This window comes from Nuphar pumila, chromosome 16, assembly GCF_984573655.1.
Source record: "Nuphar pumila chromosome 16, dmNupPumi1.hap1.1, whole genome shotgun sequence".
NCBI lineage: Eukaryota > Viridiplantae > Streptophyta > Magnoliopsida > Nymphaeales > Nymphaeaceae > Nuphar > Nuphar pumila.
The window spans coordinates 61,827,120-61,851,900 of record NC_143264.1 but is presented as its reverse complement, the minus strand read 5'-3'; the positions used below and the strand labels follow the sequence as shown (position 1 = coordinate 61,851,900).

The 24,781-nt window shown below is 37.1% G+C and overlaps 1 protein-coding gene across 1 annotated transcript; it reads right to left on the bottom strand.

Annotated features, from left to right (window-relative positions):
• Positions 1-2,575: 2,575 nt before the first annotated feature.
• On the bottom strand, positions 2,576-24,398 carry LOC149813331 (U-box domain-containing protein 33-like). Its single transcript, XM_089990967.1, has 8 exons — positions 24,290-24,398; positions 22,055-22,413; positions 20,726-20,847; positions 19,756-19,877; positions 17,111-17,588; positions 16,067-16,207; positions 4,171-4,671; positions 2,576-3,603 (listed from the first exon to the last, which is right to left on the bottom strand). Exons 2-8 carry the CDS (start codon positions 22,245-22,247, stop codon positions 2,926-2,928), a joined length of 2,235 nt encoding a protein of 744 aa, XP_089847093.1. The 5' UTR covers positions 22,248-22,413; positions 24,290-24,398; the 3' UTR covers positions 2,576-2,925.
• Between the last annotated feature and the right edge of the window lie 383 nt (positions 24,399-24,781).

Sequence of the window (24,781 nt, the reverse complement as noted above, 5' to 3'; positions counted from 1 at the left end):
CGGCACTTTCTTTTTTGTTTACTTGATTCAGTTTGGGTCACACCTAGCCCAACCTGGTCTTAATAAAAATGGACGGAAGGGACTCGGCCCCTTCTCTCTCTTGCATAGTTTTTTTCTTTTCCTACAACTCGCCAGCAGCCATGGATATCTGCCCTCAGATCAGCCAAAAAATCACAAAAAAAAGGATTCATACCTGTGGTGCTGTCGATGGTTTTTATAAATAAATACAAATAAAAATATTAAAACACATATTTTTAACTATAAATTGTCGATAAAAACATAAATATTAGTTTTAAAACATGATATTTATGTTATAAAAAAAGCCTCACGATATTTTGAAAATATAGTGAGAAATAAAAGTTTAAAACGTTTAGATAATTTCTCATGATATTTTAGCAAGATTTTGATGAATCTCAGGATATGTGTTACATTGAACGTAGTACAATTATTAAAAGACATACAAAACATGTGTTTTGTTTGTTATTGTTTTGTTTACTCTTAAATGTACATCAAATGGCTTCACCTATTTCTCAAAAATTGAAATGCACGTCTCCAACTTGCAAGTTTTTCTTGGTAAGGAGGTAGGACTACGAAATGGCAACAAGACATCCCATAACTCAGCCCACGTTCGGTTCACAATTAGCATGTACGAACTCATGAAATAGGCTTGACAAGGAAACACAAACACCAGCTGTTTGGCTTAACTTGGCTCGTTAACTCATCAAATAGGCTGAGGTCGAGTTAGCTCGATCGTTGTGCCACCCTTGTTTTATTTTTAAATGCAAGTGACCTTATTTCAATATATATATATATATATATATATATATATATATATATATATATATATATATATATATATATATATATATATACACACACACGATAGCTACTCAACCTATAATCAATAACTCTGGCGGTTGGATTTTATTTAGATCCAACGGCCGAGGCATTGGGTATTTAAATAAAAAAAAATAGGGCCCTTCTCCCTTTGTCCTCTCCCTCTCCCATCGCAGAGCCCTCACTCCCGCCGTTGAGCCCTCTTACCTGTTTGGTTGGGCATTGAAAGGACGGATCATCACAGCTGAGTTGCACAACGATTGGTGAGAAAAAGAGTGTGATGAGGAGATCGGCATTTCCTTTCCTTTCGGTTTTCCTTGCAGAGAGAGAAAAAAGGAAAAGGCAAAAAAAAATTGTTTAGCTTTTGCTCTCTTGGCCAACCCTAGAATGCACTGCAGCCTTTCGTGGGGTTGATGACTTGGTTACTCGCACTGCAACAAGGGGAGAAGAAGAAGAAAGAGAAGAGGAGGAAGAAGACAAAGTGAGAGAGAGAAAGAGAGTCCTTTGAGAGAGGGCTGGGGTGTGGCAGTGTCAGCCGAGTAGGGAGGAGGAGGCCGGGGCCTGGTGGCATCAACCGAGAAGGGAGGAGGAAGGCCAAAGAGAGAGAGAGAGAGAGAACTTTAGAAGGGTCCGTCGGGCCCTATTTATAGACTCAATATCGACGACATTTATGTCGCTGTTATCGCGTAATCTATAACAGCGACATAAATGTCAAAATTAAAACGTCGTTGCTATTGATCCTAATCCTTGTATATATATTTAACACTCTATAACGACGTCATACAAGGTCGTCGTTCGCTGTTATAGAGTAAAACCCTATAACGGCGATGGTGTAATGTCATCGTTATTGATAAATAACAATGACATTTAATGACCGTTAAATATTGTCATCAAAAGTATTTTAAGGGCAAGATTTAACAACCACATATGTCGCTGTTAAAGATAATCTATTACAGCAACATTTATTAATCACCGTTAGAGATATCTTTAACAATGATATATAAAGTCGCCGTTATAGATATATCTAAAAAAGCAATATATAAAGTCACCGTTATTGCAGCAATCTAACTCTAGGAATAGTGTCAACTTTTTTGTTTCGCTGTTAATGAATCACCACTGTTGACCCTCATCCTTGAGGTGTGTACCAGTAGATGAGTGGAGGCCTTGTAGGCTTCGGTAAGCTGAGAACATGGGAGCAAGTAGGGCTGATAAAAAAGATCACTCGCTCCTGGCTTGGCTTGTGTTCGGCTTGTAAAGAGCTCATTAGAACTTATGAAATTGGCTTGGCAAGCCAAACAAAACAGGTATGCAGCTAATCCCCTCTTTCTACAACTTTCTTGATTTTTTCTTCACACCTCTCTCTCTTTCACTCTCTTGCTTGATCATCGGGTGGAAGAAACGCACCGTGAGGGCTGCTTTTTATAGCCCTCACGATGGGCGAGGTTTATCCTCATCCCCCCCCCCCTGCCCACCCACGCGATAAAGGAGAAGGCAGTTTTCGATTTTAGGAGAACCATCTTCTTCTGTTTGTTTGTTTGTTTTTTCCACCCAACAATTTCGTCAAGGTGGTTTTCCAAAACTAAAATCAGGTGATTTAAGAAAAGGAACAGGAAAGGAGCTGAAGCAACTATTCAATCAAATAATCTTGAAGCAGCGTGGTATCTGTTAGCAATAACCCCCTAAAAATGGGCAGTTCAAGAATGAGCATAAAACACGTGTCTCTTACATGGTCAGGAACTTGATCTGAAACAACGAATATTAACATCGCATTCAACCAGATAGATGGGCCTGCACATCGACGGAGAGTGATTATACACAAATACTTACAGCAGGGGTTATTTGATACAAGTTGTGTGAACCAGGAATACTAAGCCTTAATCAACCAGCAAGAGAAACCTGTATCCATTGGCAAAGAGCAGCTATGCCTTGGTAGTTTAATGTCAAACCCAAAAGAGCCACCACAGAGGGCTGGGACTAATCGTTCTTTAAACTCACTGCTTAAATACCATAAGATCTAGCTTCACAGCATGACTGGCAGATTAGCACTCTAGTGCTTATTAATTAATAACAAGCAGCTAAGACACCATGCTACATATAGCGTTGCAACACCCTCCAAATATCTCTTCGTAGATCAGGGCGAGATCTCCTATTCATTTCACAGCATTGTAGTCCCAAATTTGCCAGCTGCAACGTCTCGTTAAATGGCCAGTTTCCAGCTGCTGGATCTATTACAGATTGTAAATTCCTGACTGATACTGTTGTTTGGACTTCCCTGATCAACCCTAACGCTGGCTTCCCAGTCAACAACTGCAAAATAATGATACCAAATGCATACACATCCGACTTGGGTGTCAACTCGCCAGTGGAAAGGAACTGGGGGTCTATGTAGGCCAAGGTTCCCTTTGGATCAGTGTGTTTACGAACAGTGTCTGTGACATCAGACCCTTGACAAGGGAGGAGGCGGCAGATTCCAAAATCACAGATTTTAACATTGAGGTTAGCATCAAGAAGAATATTGGCAGGTTTCAGATCACCATGAACTACCACATGTGGTGTTGTTGAATGAAGGAAGAGGAGTGCAGCACAAATTTCTGCAGCAATTCGTGTCCTCACTTGCCACCCCAATGGTTGCGTTCCATTCTTGCACAGCAGACGATCTTCAAGGCTCCCATTAGGAAGGAACTCATAGACAAGACACTGGTATTCAGAGCATGCACCAATTAATGTGACTAGGTGTGGGTGCCTCACCCTGGTTAAAACATCGATCTGATTTTTTTTTCAGATCAGAAATCAGAAAATCAGAAAAATTTATAGATCAGAAATCAGAAAAATTTAGGAAAGAGTTTCAGATGCAGAGAAACTCATCGTTTAAATTAATATAATGAGAATTAACTGATAATAAAGCTAAAAAAATCTACCTAAATATAAAATGTAAGACGTGATAAAGCAATAAAAAGAACTAAAACATGTTCTTATATATATATATATATATAGCTGATATATATATATATAGCTGATAACTGTGCAATGGATGGCCAGTGAATCCTCATTGACCATTTGGGACTTGTGGTAGCCAGCACCCTAATGCTCACAACTGGGGAAACGCCAGTACACAATGATCCAATACTATTCCCAGCTTGTTAGTTATCTGTTGTCATTAGGCATCAATACAACCAATCAAATGTGTTTGTCAATTTTAGCATTCAAAGTCACACTAAAGAACACTCATTAAAACCTGGCAGAATGGATATAATACAAGGTTTCTGATAATACATCTATGACAATGATAATAGAATTTTCTTGAACAAAAGGGTATAATAAGTAAACAGCTACCTCTTGCCGAAACTCTGCTACTCCCTGGGTGCTCCCAGGGTTCAGTCTCTTGATGGCTACGGCTATGTAACGGAGTCTCCCCTTAAATACAGCACCAAAACCTCCTTCCCCAAGTTTTAGAGTTGGATCGAAGTTGTTGGTGGCCCCAGCTAACTCGGTATATGGAAACTCGACAAAACTTGGCACTGCTGATCTGTCCCTCAATATATTGACAAGGGACAACTGCACTTCCTCTAATTGTTTAATAGTTTCTTGGAGAACACGCTCAGTATTTGCAACTCGTGCCTCAAGTGATGCTCTTTCTGTAGATAGCTCTGTAATTTGTTCCTCTCTTGCAGCTTTAGTTAAAATTAGTTGTGCCTCAAATTTGGATCTTTCCATTGACAATTCTGTGATTATATCTTCCCGATCCTTCAAGAGCTTCTCTAGCTGAGACTTCTCCTTTAACAATAAATCTTGCACTTCTTTTCTATAACTTTGCTCTTTCGCAAGCGCATTTGCCTTTTGGTAGATGTGCAAAACAAGAAATTAGTTATGATATTATTGAGAACAGAACATAGAGATCTAAGAAACAGAAAATATTTGAATATTATCCATGTTACAAGGGTATGAACCCGAAGAAAAGAAATGTCAATATGCACATACAGACCCAATTACTATCTAGGGTGAGCAAGCACAGCACAGCCCAGTTTGTGGACTCACTATCCAATCCATCTTTGTGACAGGTCAAGTTGGCAAAAGCCCTACAAACGTAGCAAAGGCCTAAACCTAGAAGGGCCCTGCCATTCAACCCACTTCAATGGGTGGGCAATGAGCTGAGGGCCAGGCTGGCCTGGCCAAATACTAAATTTGGGTGTACTTGACCAGCCTATTGACCGTCAACGAGCCACTCAAACCTGGTCTGGGCTTTCAATGGTTGGGCCTAGGGCACAGCAAGTCCTGGTTGTTTTCCCATTGCCAGTCCAGACTGGCCCAATGCCCAGCTTCTAACTCTGACGTTCTTGTGCATTTCTTCTTCAACAAATTCTTTCTTGAGAAAACAGTCTTTCTTATCTGAACAACAAAATTAAAGGACTGATGGGGGTTATGTCAATGGACCACAGTTACTAGATTGTTCATTTGGACTAGATGACCAGGACACAATTAGCAAAAATCCATTTAAAACATGTCATCTAAAACAAGACTTTGAAAACCAAAAAAGGAAAAAAAGATTTTCATTAATGCTAGCAAAAAGCTTGTTATGTTGGGAGAAACATTAAAACATCAAATGTACTTCTCAAAATAGTGTTTTTCATAAAAACTCTAATATAGACCCAATCTTAATGGATGCTAGATTTGAATTATGTTGGGCCTGGGACTCATATCCTGCAGCTTCTATACCCTAAATGGGTTTCCAAAGAAACATACCATTATATCCATTTCTTGACTTTGTGTAATAACATTAAACCAGAATTCTTTGATGAATTTTTACTGTTTCACGTATGGCTACGGTGTTAAAACATATGTAATAATACCATAATACCCGATAGGGGTATTATGGTCATTTCACAAAGTACCCCATAGGGGTACTTATTTTGTTTCTCGTATTTCACTATTTTTTATTTTTCTTTTTATTTTTATTTTTGTATTTTTTGGATACCGAAAAGGGGCCCCACAATGGAGTCGTTGGGGCCCCCAACGGTCACATATGTGACCGTTGGGGGCTCCCAACGACTCTATTGGGAGCCCCTTTGGTCTCCTCTTCTTATAAATAGGGGGAACCCCCCATGTATGTTGTATTGCTCTTGAGAGCTCCTCTTCAATAATAGTGATATTATTTTTCATGTGTGTAGCCTTTTTATAAGGCCCTTTGTATATCCCTTAGTGGATTTTCTCTCTTGTGCTTGTTGCATTTGTCCGTGTGGGACATAGTGAATGCTTTAGCATTCTTGGTTTCTTCCGCTTATTTCATTACATGGTATCAGAGCCATAAGATCTTCTAAAGGTAAAATCTTGTCTCTCTCTACTTCCTTTCTTTCTCACATCTTCCTTGTGTAGCAATGGAAGTCAAGATCGATCTATCATTCAAACTCAATGGAAAAAATTACATGATGTGGGCATCCGCAATGGAGAATAATCTCAAAGGCAAGAAGCTTTGGGGTTATGTAATGGGAACCGTTCCGGAACCCCAACTTAAGCTCACAAAGATGGAAGGAGATCAAGAGAAAGCACTTGAAGGCGATGCTCGTCTCAAGGCCATTGAAGATTATAATCATCAAATGGAAGATTGGGAGAGCAACCATGCAAAAATCCTTGCATGGTTTATGAATAATGTCGAACTTAAGGTATGTGCAAATATTGCAAAATTCCGCCGGGCAAATGAAGCTTGGTTTTTCATGAAGGGTATGTTTACCCAAAAGGATCTTGCAAGAGCTTATTTCTTGCAAGAAAAAGTAAGAACCACAAAACAAGGCGACATGAGCATACAAGATTACTATAGTGCTCTAAATCCTTTGTGGGATGAATTGGCTCTTTTAGAGCCCAAATGGGTATCTATGGAGGATGTGGTTCTAAGACAAAAACAAATGGAACAAGATAGATTGTTTCAATTTTTATTTGGGCTTCGTCCCGAATTTGAACAAGTGAGATCCTCACTTCTCCATAGATCCACGTTTCCTCCCTTAGAAGAAGCTATTGCCGAGATTACTCAAGAAGAGACTAGGCATAGCATGGGTAAAAGCATAGAGGAAGTTCTTGCCGTATCTAAACCCGGCAATCATGTTAAAACATACAAACCACCTCATTTTGGAAAGCAAGGGAGTGGTGGAAGAAAAATGATTATATGTCATCATTGTTATGAGCCGGGACATATTAAACCCGTTTGCCCAAAGTTAAATGGGGCATTCAAGCCAAAGGTGGCTTCCGTTGAAGAATCCACCACCAAAGAAGATGACGGCAAGAACGGGGATCTCAAAGACACTCTTGGACAAATCTCCTTGGCTCTTCAACAAATCTTAAAGGTCACTTCTTCCACCTCCGGTGCCGCCATTGCCTCATCATCACCTCCCGGTACGTACTCTTGGATTTTAGATTCCGGAGCTTCTTTTCACATGACCCCTCATGAAAATGCATTAACCAATGTGCACACCAATTCAAAAATGTCTTGTGTCTCTACGGCCGATGGAACTTTTCTCAAAATAAATGGTGTTGGAACTCTTGATTCTAAAAATGTTCAAAATTTCCTTGTTCCAAAAGTTAGAATAGTTCCAAAATTAAATCTTAACCTCTTTTCCGTTTCTCAAATAGCCGACCATGGATGTGAAATATCTTTCTCATCCCAAGGGTGCTTTGTGCAGGATCTCCGGTCCGGGAAGCGGATTGGGCAAGGCCATAGGAAGGGAGACCTTTATTTTATGGATAATTTAATGCTTCCAAATACCTCATTTTGTACTTATGTCCAAGACAAAAATATTGAAACTTGGCATAAAAGGCTTGGACATCCAAGTTACTCTAAAATGTATCTTTTTCCTTTTGGACACAAGTTTTGTAAAGAAAAAGATATCAATTGCAAAGATTGCATTTTTGGCAAAATGAAGTCTACTCCTTTTCCTATTAGATCCTTTGTGACAACAAGACCTTTTGAATTGGTGCATTCCGATGTTTGGGGGCCATCTCCGGTTCTATCTAAAGGTGGTTATTCATATTATGTTACTTTTATTGATGATTATACTAGATATGTATGGATTTATTTTCTTAACTTTAAATCGGAAGTTTTTAACTTCTTTAAAGAATTTCATGCAAAAATTCAAAATCAATTTCAAAGTCAAATATCCATTCTTAGATCCGATTCGGGTGGAGAATACTTATCAAATGATTTTCAAGCATATCTAAAACAACATGACATTTGTCATCAAAAATCTTGCCCAAGAACTCCTCAACAAAACGGTCTAGCGGAAAGAAAACATAGGCATATTTTGGAAACCACTAGATCCTTACTCATTTCTAAAAATATTCCTAAAAATTTTTGGGCCGAAGCCGTGTTAACCTCCACCTATTTAATCAATAGGATGCCATCTTCAAAATTGAATAATATCTCTCCTTATGAAAAACTTTTTAATATGACACCCGACTACAATCGTCTTCGGATTTTTGGGTGTAAATGCTTTGTTCTTTTACATAAAAGAGATAAATTGTCACCTAAAGCAATAGAATGTGTATTTTTAGGATATGGTGAAAATCAAAAAGGCTATAGATGCTTTGATCATAAAAACAATAAGTTATTTGTCTCCAAAGATGTAACCTTTTTAGAAGATGAAAATGGATTTGACATATTGGAAAAATCAAATGAAATTGATTATATGTTTATCAATGATCTTTTAGAAGATTCAAATGATGACTCTTTGAGTCATCCGGAAATTTTAGAAAATACTCATGATTCTCATGATGATGATGTATCACCAACTAATGGTGACAATCTCCAAGTATACACTCGGCGTGAGGAAGCCCAACCTATTAGTGCTTTAGAAAAATTCTTGCGGCTTAATGAACCCCTAGAAGAAACCTCCCTTAGGCGTTCTTCTAGAGAATCAATTCCACCTAATAGGTTTGTCTCATATGAAACTCTTTCACCTAAATATAGAGCTTGTCTAATAGCCTTGCATTCTTACTATGAACCCTCCCATTATAATCAAGCAAAAAGTATACCTCATTGGGTTGAAGCAATGAAAGTTGAACTAGATGCTTTAAATAAAGCTAAAACTTGGGAAATAGTTCACCTTCCTCCAAATAAGAAAGCTATAGGATGTCGATGGGTCTACAAAGTCAAAACAAAAAGTGATGGTTCCCTAGAGCGCTATAAAGCTAGATTAGTTGCTAAGGGATACTCACAAGAATATGGCATCGATTATGAGGAGACTTTTGCTCCCGTGGCTCGCATGACAAGCGTTAGAACTTTAATTGCGGTAGCATCATCTAAGAAATGGCCTATATTCCAATTAGATGTTAAAAATGCCTTTCTTAATGGTCAGTTGAATGAAGAAGTATATATGGATCCTCCGCCTGGAATCAGTGTTAACCAAGGTCAAACCCTTCGGTTATTAAAAGCCTTATATGGTCTTAAACAAGCCCCTAAGGCTTGGTATGATAGATTTAGTGCTATCATGTTACAATTGGGATTTCGCTCATGCTATACTGACACTGCTCTTTTTGTTAAAAATGCAGGTAATAGTATCATCATCCTTCTGCTTTATGTTGATGATATGATCATCACTGGCAATGATGAAAGCGGTATTCTTAAAGTTAAAAATATGTTAAAACATAATTTTGATATGTCTGATCTAGGTTTTCTCAGGTACTTTCTTGGCATAGAAGTTGCATACTCTCCTCGAGGGTATATACTGTCACAAATGAAGCTTGCTGCAGACATATGCTCCAAATCTGGGATTTCAGATGATAAAAAGGTGGAGACTCCCGAGGTTATCAATGCTAAACTACGACTGGAGGATGGAGTTCTGCTGGACGATCCTACGCCCTACAGGCAACTCATAGGCTCCCTCACCTATCTGACTATCACCAGGCCCGATATTGCTCATGCTGTGCACTCTGCAAGCCAATTTCAGCATGCTCCTACATCTGTGCATATGAGTGCTGTGCTCCGGATCATTCGATATATTAAAAATACTTTGACTAAAGGGCTATTCCTATCCTCAATCTCTTCCTTAGATTTACTAGCTTATACTGATGCTGACTGGGGAGGAAACCCAAATGATCGAATCTCAACTACTGGCTTTTGTGTATTCCTAGGAGATTCGCTAATTGCTTGGAGGTGCAAGAAACAGCAGAAAGTCTCATTGTCTTCTACTGAAGCAGAATACAGGGCTATGGCAACCACTACAATGGAGCTGGTGTGGCTTCGAAGTCTTCTTCAAGATATGGGAGTCGAAATTACCGGGGCTTCGAAGCTTTGTTGCGACAACAAAAGTGCTATCTACATTGCCAGCAACCACACTTTCCATGAGAGGACGAAACATATTGAAATGGATTGTCATTATGTACGTGATGAATATCTTCGTGGGACAGTAACACTGCCATATGTCACTTCAGAATATCAACTTGTTGATTTCTTCACCAAAGCCCTGCCTGCTCCTCGCTTCTTGTTCCTCCTTGGCAAACTTTCGGTCATTCCCCCGTAAAGTTTGAGGGGGGGTGTTAAAACATATGTAATAATACCATAATACCCGATAGGGGTATTATGGTCATTTCACAAAGTACCCCATAGGGGTACTTATTTTGTTTCTCGTATTTCACTATTTTTTATTTTTCTTTTTATTTTTATTTTTGTATTTTTTGGATACCGAAAAGGGGCCCCACAATGGAGTCGTTGGGGCCCCCAACGGTCACATATGTGACCGTTGGGGGCTCCCAACGACTCTATTGGGAGCCCCTTTGGTCTCCTCTTCTTATAAATAGGGGGAACCCCCCATGTATGTTGTATTGCTCTTGAGAGCTCCTCTTCAATAATAGTGATATTATTTTTCATGTGTGTAGCCTTTTTATAAGGCCCTTTGTATATCCCTTAGTGGATTTTCTCTCTTGTGCTTGTTGCATTTGTCCGTGTGGGACATAGTGAATGCTTTAGCATTCTTGGTTTCTTCCGCTTATTTCATTACATACGGTAGCAGCACATTGAAGCCTTCAATAGTTCAAATACTCCCAACAGGTACAGAATGGTCCAGCAAACTCTGACCTGCAATCCTTGATTTCCTTGCCACATGCTATAGATACACCAGCATGCATTTATCAAAGCCTTTTGATGGCCACAGATCATTTCATGTCTTTTTCTATAAGGTTAATAGTTCCCTAGTAGTTCAAACTAAAATGCACTAATTTCTAAAACAAGGTTAAACAGATGATAGATGTAAAATAGACTCCTATTGGTTGTAAACAGAGTTACCGGAAGTGCCTAGGTAAGTGGGGAAGCGTGAATCATCGCACTTCCGAAACGCGTGGGGAAGCGCCATTTTTAATGGGAAGTACGCTTCCCATAACGCTTCCCCCTCGCTTCCCTCATTTTTTTCAATTTTTTTTTTGTATTTTTTATTTATTTATTTATTTCGCTTCCTAGGTCGCTTCCTGTTCGCTTCCTAGGTCGCTTCCGAGACGATTCCCGATTCGCTCCTAAGTGGTCCCATGCTTCCCGCTTCCTAAAAATTTGAAAGTACCTCGCTTCCCGCTCTCGCTTCCCGCTTCCTCAACTGGCAACCATGGTTGTAAATGTTCTCAACAAGGTAATTTTTACAAAAAGGCTAGCCTGATATCTCACATCATCAATAACCAATACAACCAGGTAAGAAGATCAAGAGTTCAGCCATTAATAGATGACATAATCTGATAATTAAATGGCTAAAAAAGCAGACATAACGGAACAGCCATTTCGACCAAATAAAGATTATTTTACCCACGCTGCATTTCAAAACTAACCCTAATACCTAGACAACAAAACCAGCCTCTTTATCGACTGATGTAATTTCACCACTGAAATTACCAAGGATGAGTATATATATATATATATATGTGTGTGTGTGTGTGTGTGTGTCACAGCAAAAGAGTCCAACTCCCCGAATATAATATCATATAATGCATATTATATATAATATATTGATAAAATATACATAGAATATACATATATTTATATATTTTATATAAAATATAAAGTTAACATGACCCGGCCGAGTCACAGGTCATTCAAGGACAAGCCGAGTGACGAGTCAATGAGTTTTAAAACCATGATATATACCCTCCCTGCACCCTCACACCCAAGTTTTTTTAAAGTGCTGCATCGCCACACCCGCACCTATGTCACATAGGTTACAAGGGGGCCATAGCCCATATATATATATATATATATATATATATATATATATATATATATATATATATATATATATATATATATATATATATATATATATATATATACTCAAAAGTGCTAGGTCGGTAGACCCCTAAAAGACTAGTCGAGGACTAGACGGGACTAATCGGTACCCCAGTTAAATATAAAAAAAAGTACACAAAATATACATAAAAATATGTTTAATTTTTTTACTAATAAGATGATTTCATTACAAGTACAAAATTACACATGCTTTCACAAAATATATTAATATACATAACCAGACTATATATAATATATATATATATATTATATATTTTCAATTATTCATAACATATTCAGTATAATCAACAAAATATGCTTTCAACCTTTCACATAAGCACAATAACACATACATATATAAATAACATATTACATAATTCATAATGCTAAACATGCTGTCAGGCTTTTATAGAAAAATTCATCAGAAACAAAGTAACACACACATATATAAAAAAACCGAATCAATTAAAATTAATTGTGCATGCTTTTAATGTTTTACAGAAAAAATCCTAAAAGCAAAGTAGCACACACACACGTATAAATATAATAACTAATCATGCTCACAAACACACACATACATATAATTATATATATGCAAAAAAATAACAATATATATATATATATGAATAATAAATAATTAAACTATACTCGTGCCTAGGCAGAGGCAACTTAGTGGCTGACTAGGCACCATAGTCAGTGCCTAGTCGGCAAAATTGGTACCTTTTAAGGTACCCACCTAGGAATTGCAAAGCCTAAGTTTTTTACTTAGCCTAGACCGACTAGGCGGACTAGTCAGTGCCTAGTTGGGGCTTTTGACTATATATATACAAAAAACTAGCTGTTGGGGAGTTCCCTACAGTCATATTGTCAAGGACAAAACTATCCTTGACAATACCAACTAAATACAAAAATACAAAAATAGAAATAAGAAAATACAAAAAAAAAACAAAGAAATATGAGATGACAGTTCTGCCCCTAATGGGCAGATCCTATTATAAGATCAAATAACCAAACTACCCCTAAAGGGTATTATCTATTACAAACTCCTAAAATGCATAATATATATATATATATAAGAGAACACATATTCTAACAACCCCCCCTCAAACTCACGGGGTGACAACCGAGAGTTTGCCTATAAGGAAGTGAAATTTGGGAGATAAAAGGGCCTTAGTGAAGAAGTCCGTCAATTGATACTCAGATGATACATATGGTAATGTGATAGTCTTCTTCAAGAATTCTTCTCAAACATAGTGGCAATCCATTTCAATATGCTTTGTACACTCATGGAATATATGATTCTCCGCAATATAGACGATGTTCTTGTTGTCAGAGCATGATCTTGAGGGTTCAGTTATGTAAACTCCCAAGTCTTCTAGTAACTATCTCAACTATACTAATTCAAAAGTCGTAGTGGTCATGACTCTACATTCATCTTTTGTAGAAGATAGGGATGTCTTTTAACGTTTTTTGCATTTTCAAGATATCAAGGAATCACCTAAAAAAACAAAATTCAGTGGTTGAACGACTATCGTTCATATCTCCAACCCAATCAGAGTCAAAATATGCAATAATATCTAATGGAGATGAAGATGATAAAAATAAATGATGATTAATTGTATTTTTAACGTATCTAGCTATCCTCCTTACATCACTAATATGTATTGTAGTGAAAGAATGCTGGAATTGACTAGCAGTATAAATAGCATGGACAATATCAGGACGAATAATAGAAAAGTAAGTTAACACATCAATTATTTGGCGGTATGGAGTTGGATCTTCCAGAGATTCTTCGTCATCTTTCTTCATTTTGGCATTGATGACCTCTAGCGTATCAACTCACTTTTCATCAGTAAGACCTATATTTCTACTATCTTGGTTGTATATTTAGTCTGAAACAAAAAATACCCACGAATTGAATAAATTATTTCAATTCCTAGAAAATAGCAAAGAAAATCAAGATCTGTCATATCAAAGTTGGCTTTGAGAACAACTTTGATATGATTAACTCTTTGTTTATCACCTCCAGTGATAATCATATCATCCGCATAGAGGAGTAAAATGACTATACCTGCATTTAGAATACTTAATAAACAATGCAGACTAACTCTCTATAGCGGCTTGTAGACTTTTGTGTGATTCTCGGGTCTTGACATAACAAACATTGATTCTTCATCTTTGATAAATGATGGGTCTTTTCAAACTATTCTCTTCCATAATTAATTCTTCTAATGTTTCAACTATAGAAGGAACATATCCTCTACGGAGGAACCCCGACTTGGTCCCCTCAAACACGAGTCTAAGCCCATTTACAAATTGATAGAAATGTTTCGTTTAAAATTATTTTTTCATGGATCTCTACATCTAAGAGACAATGACACTTTGGTTCTAAAAATGTTAATTCATCTCAAAGGAGTGAAAGAGCATTATAATACTCTTATGCTCATGTCTCCTTGGGTCATGATCCTCACTTTATTTTGGAGGTTACATACATGGGTTATGTCCTTTAAAGAGTACATCTCTTAAAGATATCTCCAAGCATCATTAGCAAAATCGAATTTTGTCAAACTAGAACTTTTCCTTATGTCAACACTATTGATGAGTCATCCTATGATTTTGGAACGAGTCATCCTATGATTTTAGAATGACCCATCCTCCACTCTTTTCATCTTCTTTCATAATAGGCAACGACTTTAGTAATGTTGTCTTCTTAAAGAGATACTTCTATGCCATTTCGTTTTTTATGAGCACAAGTTTTACTTCTTTATCGGAGCCATCAACCAAACCCCATAAACCCTTTTCCCAAATTTTATGTTTCACTATGGATGCCCACATCACATAGTTTGTGTCATTGAGTCTCACAGGAATGGAAACGATAACTTTTAGATCATCCTTCATAGGTACAAAGGAAGGAAAGAGATACAGAAAGAGATAGAGATAGAGAGAAATATATAATGAAAATGAAGTTCTCTTGGACACCATGAGCTCACGATCACACGATCCAGAAACTCACGTCTACACGAACAAGCTTCACAACCGATGGCACTGATAGCATGTAATGAAATCAAGAAGCCTCCACACACCTCATACAAGAGGCACAAAGTAAACCCTTAAAGAGGTATGAGCACAAAAGCCACTTAAGGGCTAATCAAGAACATTAAAGTATAAAAAAATATTCTTTATTGATGATAGGTTACAAGCGGGCCATAGCCCCATATATATATATATATATATATATATATATATATATATATATATATAAAACTAGCTATTGAGGAGCTCCCAACAGCTAGATTTCTAGCCGTTGGGGAGCCCCCAACCGTCATATTGACAAAGACAAAAGTGCCCTTGACAATAGCAACTAAATACAAAAAAAAGAAAAACATTATATATATAGCTATTGAGGAGCTCCCAACAGCTAGATTTCTAGCCGTTGGGGAGCCCCCAACCATCATATTGACAAAGACAAAAGTGCCCTTGACAATACCAACTAAATAAAAAAAAAGAAAAACAGAAATAAGAGAATTCAAAAAAATAAAGAAACATGAGATGCCAGTTCAGCTCCTAATGGGCAGATCCTGTTACAAGGTCAAATGACCAAAATACCCCTAAAGGTTATTATCTATTACAAACTCCTAAAATACATATATATATATGTATATATATATGTGTGTATATATATAAGAGCACATATTCTAACAGTAACCAGAACAAAAAACCATTTGATTGTGTCAAACAGGACTGTGAATGACATTTGTGACTGTCTAAATGGTGTGGTTGTTCTGAATCGTGAATTCGTGATGATATCATGAAAAAGAGAACATTTTTTCCAATACCGATCAGTTCCCAGAACAAACTGAAATACAGCTTCGAAATAAGAAAATAAATGAAACTGAGCACAGGTAATGGATCATCTTTTATGACCAAGAATCTCCATGTGTGTTTTGTCATTTTGTAAGAAGCAAGCATGAGAGTAATATTTACCTTTCGTGAGGCACCCAAGGCATGCTGCTCAGTTTGTAGATGTCTCACTGACTCTTGATATGCTTCTCGCTTGAACTTACGAGCTTCATCCATCACTGCTTGCAGTTTACCATAAAGCACTTCTACTTCGTTCATATTTTCCTGAAACCATGTATTCCCAAGTTATTAGAGCAAAAAAAAAAAAAGAATCCATATGCAGGTTTAACTTTCGCTAACTTTATTAGCACTAACACAATTCAGATTTGATCCCAGTGCTAGCCCGCTTGGGCCCACAGATAACATTTGAGTAGGTTATGAACAATGGTGGATATAGGAAAAGAATATTTGAAATTATATGTACTGAAAGAATTGTTAAGAATCAGGTAGGACCTTCACCATTCACCCATTTATTGGCGTATACTCTTCCTTGCAAGATGTAATAAAAGTATATTTTAGCATAGAAAAGGTTGTTATGATTAAGCATTCAAAATCAAACTAATCTAAAAATAGAACAGTGCCTGGAAGAAACTTTGACAATGGAGGGATGGGCAGAGGATCAGTTGAAATTTTAAATGTGGGCACGAGTGCATATGGGTCCTCAATAACATATAACCAGATCCAAACTTTTAGAACACCCAATTTGAAGCCAAACCAATATTTAAATTTAAGATTCTCCTGCCTAGTTCAGTTCACAAGCTTTTCATCTCTGATTAAGCTAATGAATCTAAACAAAACTGGAGCTGATTCTTATATTTAATGATTTTGGGTTTTGCTTAAATAGGTGAATGTACAAGTTCTTGATCCAACTCAAGCAAAAGCTTACACATTGTAGAATTAAATATCGGAACATAGTTTTAAAGATACAGTTTGACCCAACTCCACAATAAATCAATTTTGACTCCCAAAGAATAGGAATTTGGGTCAGGTTAAAAGCCAATGAAACTCGGACCTGATGGCCTAGTGGCTAAACTAAGCAGTACCTTGGTGGACACATACTACACATATAGAAAATCATAAGGGAACAGGAATATAATGGCAAAAAAAACAGATAAAAGTATAGCCCACCTCCCCCACTGGATAATCTGATGGAGATGTTTCATATGGAACATAATTGGAGTTGTTCACTGGAGATAATGCTACCAGATCTTCTTCCATATCCCTAGGAATTGAGAGTGTCTCAGGATTGCCAACACCATTTTCCATTGAGCAAACAGAATTTTGAGAATCATTTCTCTGAATCCTCGGTGGCACTCCCCCAGAACTACTGGCAGCACTTGCTGGACTCTGGTCTGGTGACTGTTTTGAAAAGCTCTTTGATCGGCCACCTGAAATCCAACTCCGTATGCTCTCATTGACAGAAGTAGATCTGTTTGGTGGCAGTGGGGTACTTGGCAGTGATGATGTTGGCAACTGTTCGTCTCTAATACTTGAAGCTTCCCTAATGCAGGTAAGGTTTCCTTTGCAGATGAACCATATTTGACAAGACAGCTGTGTGTATCTTTTGACATGGAGTGCTTTTCTGGAAGTAGGAAGATTCATCTTTCTGTCACAGGTAGAACATTCAAAAAATGCAGTTGAAATTAGAGCAAAGAAGTAATGATGAAATAATTTCATATGACATTTGAATTTCTAAGATAGCATGGTAGCAAAATAAATAGATGCTACTATTTTGTTGAGACTTTTAATATCAGCATGCAAGAGTTCTCATTACCCCATCCACAGACATTACGAACTGCATGACAATGGACAACTGAAATTTTAATCAAGGACTCACAGTGGCCATTGCTATTTTGAGTCTATATTGGTATATAAGACATGTTACCCATCTGCAAAATATTAGAATCCTTCCCTGACAAAGATATCGGACTTTGGTGAAGAAGGTCTTTTAGCGGACCACTGCAGTAGCTTGCATTGATAACTGGAAAACTAAACTAACTGCTGTGGTAATTCTTACTTGAAATTGAAGTTATATTGGATGTAATTGATAGACTAACCTATATTGAGTCATTCAAGATGATAACTTTGTGTTCCCTTTCATTTCAAATAGTTAGAAAGAAAATGATAGGCAAGAAGCTTCTTGCCCACCATAGAATAAACTCACATTCAATATACATGTCTTCATAAGCCAAGGTGAAGGCATTTAACTCAACTCAGGTTGACCACATCAAGTCAAGCGAACCTCATGTAAGTTAAACTCAGAATAATAACTTTCCTTGACCTAGTGTTTACTAAAGAAAAGGTTACTTGATAGTTAGAAATATTTCCAAAGGTTTTTATAGTCAAGCAGGACTCTTCTTTTGCGTGGTCCCTGTATTCCAAAGAGGCAGATTTATGATGCACTTTCTAGAAATTCAACATGACCTACGTCTTACATGTTTTCACTTCCATAACTATGTTATGCATGCGCGCAGACAGACACACACACACACACACACATGCATATGCATACATACTTACATACATTATACATAACATATATACATATATGGAACAGAATAATATTGTGAACATCCAAGAGTGGGTATAATATTAGAAGCACTTGACAGTATACATATAAGGAAGCAAATATCCATTTCATTTATTTATTTATTGATAATTTGTTAAGCTTATTTATCTAGGCCATAACTGAAAAAACCATGTTTGGACAGAAAACAGTTAATTTCCTTTGACACACAAGCCACTCAAAACAAGTCAATAACTCAGGCAAATCATGACAGTTTTGATAAAAAAGAATAAAAACTATAAACTAGGAATAAATAATAAAAAGAAACTTAAATGTGGAAATTACCAAAGTCATAACGCTTCATGGTGATAAATGTAAAAAATGTAGACAACTGAAAATTTTTAATGGGTCTAAAGACAGATTGGAAGCCCTTTGGTTGCCACCAATTGCATCACAAATCAAAATCACTTTCTAGTTATCTACAAAGAAAGAAAAAAGGTGACAAAAAGCGCATCGCAAATTTTCTATTTTTACATATAATCCAATGAGATTTTGACGCAATCCAGTGAGAATGACAGACAACTGAAAAATTAACAATGAAAATGACTTTAGACAGAAATAGAAACCAAAGAAACAAAGAACCACAGGATGTGTTGAGCTCTCAACTATCCACCAGATGCCAAAGGGATATATATCTTTGTCCCATGTATAAAACATTGACATGCAACCACTAATTTTTTAGCCTCTTGGAAGTAACATATCCATAAATCATCCATGAAACCACATGCATGAAAAAACTCACCAAAATTAACAAAGGAGTACACCCATGCATGAAAACAGTAAAGTGCATAATTTGATGAAATGTGTATTGACTTTTCACTAGTTTCACCTACAAACACATGGTCCATGGATTGTTTATTTAATGATTACTAGAATATACATCAACAATTTTATTTTGCATTGATTTTTGTTTCATCACACACTCCTGTCAGAAACTTAATTTAGTAGCATCTTTCTATTTGTTCTTCGAGAAGTTTCCTGGAAATTGTATGGCATAAAATAATCTATTTTCCTTATTTAGCTCTTCAAAATAGTTATATTTTAGCTACTCTAAATCATCCAAGATAGAGAAGATTAGATATTCAATATTAATTGATCAGGAACCACTTCAGTAAATGTTGGAAAGTATATGAAATTAGATAGATGATTACTCTTTCTTGAACCAGGATTGTAATGAATGTAAGATAATGATGTTTATATTTCTTACCTTGAATAATTGTTGTCTGCTGCTGCCCCCATAACAAGTTTGTGGATATTTTCACGAACAACCAAGTCCACTATTTCTGTTTCAATGTTGCTCCCTTCAATAACCAGTTTGTCAGATTCTACCTGCAAAAGCAACATTATTAACCGTGACATATGCAATGCATGCCCAGGAAAAGCACAAAGTATAAAGAGTCAAGTTGTTTTAGATGAAAAGATGCCTCATAAGTCATAAGGTAGAATGGAGTGCTAAACTTATCTGTTTTTGGTTTATTTTGTTTAGGTTATAGAAGAGTGCAGCTTTACCCAGATAGTAGGTAATATTTCCCCATGGGACATGTTGAATTAGGAGATTTTATTTCATGGAAATCTCTCTTTTAAAAAAAAAATATGGAAATCTCTCTGATGGTGTGAGTGGCTAAGAGTTTTCTCCTTTAAGTATGTGGGAATTAGGAGGAGATTCTCTTTTAATGAAACTCTCTAGATTTGGATATCACAAATTGGGCTTGAAAATCTGTGTAGATAAGACTATAGGAAGATTAGGAGAATGAGACACCCCTTTCCCATGGGAAGTCTCTTTTTGATCAACCATGTATCCTACCAGTTTGACTTAAGAAACTTGCCCAGACAAAAAAATGTTGACTCCAAAAGGCTGCTCTCTCATCAACTAGCATGGAAAAAGAATTCTAAAATTGATGTTTTATACTTTTTCTTATTTTTGAGCATGATTAAGAAAAGCAATGAAGGGACGCAAATAGGTTTATTTCCTCCATTATAATGCAAACCAATATTTCCAATATTTTATGCACAGCCAAACTTGCCAAAACTAACCCTGATAACAAGCAGATGGCATGTTATCTTATTTCGTGAATAAAACAGCAGCAAATTTTCTTCAAAAGCATTTGTGCTTCACAGACACTAAGGAGGAAAAGAATTATTAGATAAAATCCAAAATAATTTATTTATAGTTTTACCTTTGCCATGCAGCAAATTCTTAAGTACTGCTCAATGCTTTTCATCATTTCCTGCCGCTCCAACTCCCTGTGAGCAGTTACTTCTTTAGGTCTTAACTTAGTGTAATGCATTTTTCCACCCACTACAAGCCAAAGAGAAAGAAGTAAGAGCAATCCAACCTGATTCATGTGCTTGCACTTGTACAAGCACAAGCCGAAAAGGAAAATGTAAACTCAAACCACTTGAATGCATGTGCTCCACACACACACTCGGAGGCTATCTCCTCTGCTGAATGAGCAAGTATAAAAGTTTCAACTTGGTCTGATCTCTAAAATCTATTGTAAAAATGAAGCAACGAATACAAAGAGTAGACTGAGACCCATAGTCACATGTTGACAATGGGACCTTGGGTCAAAGTTCAAAAAGAAACATTAGCTTTTGTTTTTCACAAGCTTTTTTCTTTTAATTTAATCACAAAGAACTCTGCTAAAGGGATTCTGCAGTGCAAGAACTCCCTTGTTCTACATCTCTTTTCTTTAAAAAATCATGCTTCTTTGTTGTGCATAGTAAGACACAAAAAACTGTTTTCTTTTAGCGTGCACCACTAGCAAACAAGACAAGTTTCCATCATGCAAGCAAGCACAACCAACATGCTACAGCTATGTTTTTTTTAGCTATTGATTGCGCTGCAAAAGCAAGCCACCAACCAAGTCATTCAGCTGCAAAGCACTTTTGCCGGCTATGCTTACTAACCAACAGCACCTAGATACCAACATCCTGGGTGAATAAGACTATCCTAACTAAACTTCAGCTTGCTTTTACACGTAATATTTGCAACAATGACAACCGAGGCAGTTCCATAACCATTGGCTATAGCACAGCAGCTCAAAAGATAACTTCTCAGCTTAGGTAAAACAGAGGAGCTCCAGCCTTATTTTTAACCAAAGACAGAGAGATAAAATCTTCAACGTGCACCAGAAACCCAAAAACTTGTGAGCATTGGCAATCAATCTCTTGGTCACAGCTGCCAATTTATCAGGTTTTACCAAAACAATCTGCTTTCAACTAGCATAAAATCAGGATTGGACCTACCCGGTAGTCCTGATAAAATTATGCAGTCCGATAAGCAATTCAGCATGGCCCCATTGCTTGTTGGACTAGACATGGCCTGGGTTCGGAACCAGTCCCAGCTACAAATCAACATTCAAGTACAATCAACGCAATCAATGGGTAAATCAATGGGCTGAAAAGGGGCAAAATGCAAAGAGACTCGAAACCATCACTTGGTTGCAGCTCATAATTACAATTGACTTCAGTAGAGCACACGTATTGAGCTAGCAGTTACTTACTTGGAACTGTAATCATCTGTGCTGGCTGATGGATATGAAGCACAATAATCTTAGCCCCTCTGAATGTTTTTATCGTCCAGATCAAATTTTTCTCGTTCTCTTTATAATTCTTTCCGAGTGCAATATACACATTTTCATATGGCCCATGTGTCATTTCAACCTCAATCTCTCCATTTTCTTCAATAGGATCCATCACTGGACCTAATAAATGGACAACAGTGCGCAAAGTTAGAGACTTGGTTGCAAATTATACAGAGATCTACCAAGATCTACATGGAAGACACCATGGCATTACACTTCATCTTGAGGATGCCACCCTTCAAACACACAATACTTGGTTCACGAAGCTTCCGCACTTCCTTGCAAAAAAACAAGAAAATAAGATTCAAAAATGCCGTCTAAGTTCCAAACAGATGGACAAAAGGTCAGTAAAATCAATGTAATATTCTTCAATTACTTCAAACAAGAAAAGTATCATGGTACATCAATTATCACCAAAAAATGTTCAAAAAAGATAGACTGTTGAGTTAATACATATGCTTCATATAAGGCCTTACAGTACTTCCATCGTCAGGTGACATACAAGAAATTTATCAGGTTAAACTAAAAGGGGAGATAAATAAATTGAGATGCCAACAATGCTTTCATGAATCAAACACAGTTGTTCCAGTCTTCTCCATGATCATCAAACAGTTGCATGGCTCGTGAGAATTAGGAAATGAGTTTAACTTAATTGAAGACACCTTGAGCTTGCCGAGCTCCATGATTATGAGAACTGTTAGCAAGGGCTCACAACAGATGCCAACCCAACGGTATACTGGTCAAGCCGATCTTGTGGCAGGATCTGAAATCTTTGTAATGATGATTACAGGGATGGTCGTAATTGATTATATGATTCTTTCATTTTTCATTCATTATCAAGTCAATCTTAACTAACATGAATGAAAATCACATCCCGTCTCTAACACATAATTTGGTCATGACCTCATATCCATGCAAAGCATAACATCAACCAAAGCAAAATGTAATTAGAGGAAAATACCATCAATCAGTCTGAAAATCACATTGAGATTGACTGATAGAAACTAACGAAAATTCAGATAAAAAAGTAACACCCACAACAAGGACGAACAGTCGATAGACGGAGAAAGAGGAGACCAATTGCTCCACATTTTAATCTTGCTTTAAATCAGTTCCTCCCTAATTTTTATCGGTTATGCAAGAAAAGCCTGGCTTTTCTTTTCCTACATTTCTATATAATTTACTTCCCTTTTCTTTTCGGTAACCATTATTTAACTAAGATAATCCATTTAAAAAAAAATCTTGTTTTGATTCAAATTTTGCGCCAAGATTCCATCAAACCGCAAATTTGTGTGCGTGCGCGCGCTCGTGCCTAGATCGACGCTTTTAACCCAAAAAAAAGAACGTTGAGTTCTCTTCATCAAACCCTAATTTCTCGTTAGAGCATCGCCATGAAGGTGGAAAAATAGTAGTAGAAACTGAAAAAGGGGCGTTCACTCAATCTTTTTGATAGAATTCAAACCAAAAACTCCGTCTCTGTGCGTGCGTGTGTTTGAGAGAGAGATTGCTCGAGATTTCAGCTGAAAATTAATGGCGAATCATCATTTTCTTCTGCACAATAGAGTTCGGATTTTCCAGCTGAAGGTCAGCGCGAATCAGCCATTCTTTTTATTTTTCTTCTAAAATTGGACGAAAACACGAAAATCCCGCATCCTTTTTGTTTTGAGCTCTGAATCGAACACATTTAGCAGAAAAGCCTAAAACTCTCCAGAGAAATTCTTCTTTTCCTGATATTTTTTCTTTTCTTCAAAAATTCACACTAAGCACACCACAAAAGCCCATGTACTTTGACTCATGAAGGTAAATCTTTTTTTAGCAAAAGTCTCCAATCAAATTCTTCCTCCCCCTTCCAAAAAATCTCACCAAGACCCTACTACCCCTCTCTCTCTCTCTCTCTCTCTCTCTCTCTCTCTCACACACACACACACAGAAGAAGAAGAAGAAGAAGAACCGACTCCAGAATGCGAAAATCTGACCCGACCCACAAGAGCCAAACTAAAAGTATTTTACAAGAAAGAAGAGCTAAAAAGCGCGCGCAGGCGCAGCCAGATATGGAAAAAGATTAGGAGAAAGAAGACGGGACATCAAATCCACCAAAAAGCAACCATTAAAAAAAAAAAAAAAACGAGAAGAAAAAGTGCTTTTTTGTTTCACCTTTTTAGCTCCTCAAGATCTCTCTTTCTCTATCGCTCAATGACCCATTGGCCCTCAACTTTAACATTTCAGGGGTAGATTCTGTAAGAGGGGAAAACCGTTTTTGTAGGCTTCTGCTTGTCCTCTCTCTCTCTCTCTCTCCCCTGATGATTACGTAAGAGGAAAAAGAGAGGTGTTGGTATCGTCTGTGTAGACTTATCACAAGTATCTGAGGCGGATATTCCTTATCCCTGAAAGAGGCACAATAAATGAACCATTTTGAAGAAAAAGATTGACTAGTGTGAAGAAACATGTACCCCATTCACAGTTCATCACCAAATTCTGCTTTCTTCATATTCCCTTTGGAAACTTGGCCTCAAAGCAACAGCCACACATACACATACCGGTGACGAATGCCCCAAGAAACTTCGTTAAGACCAAAACCCAAAGAAATTTTTAATAGGTATCACATCCAAAGGATTGCTCTCCGTAGATGCCACAAATATCGGTGTC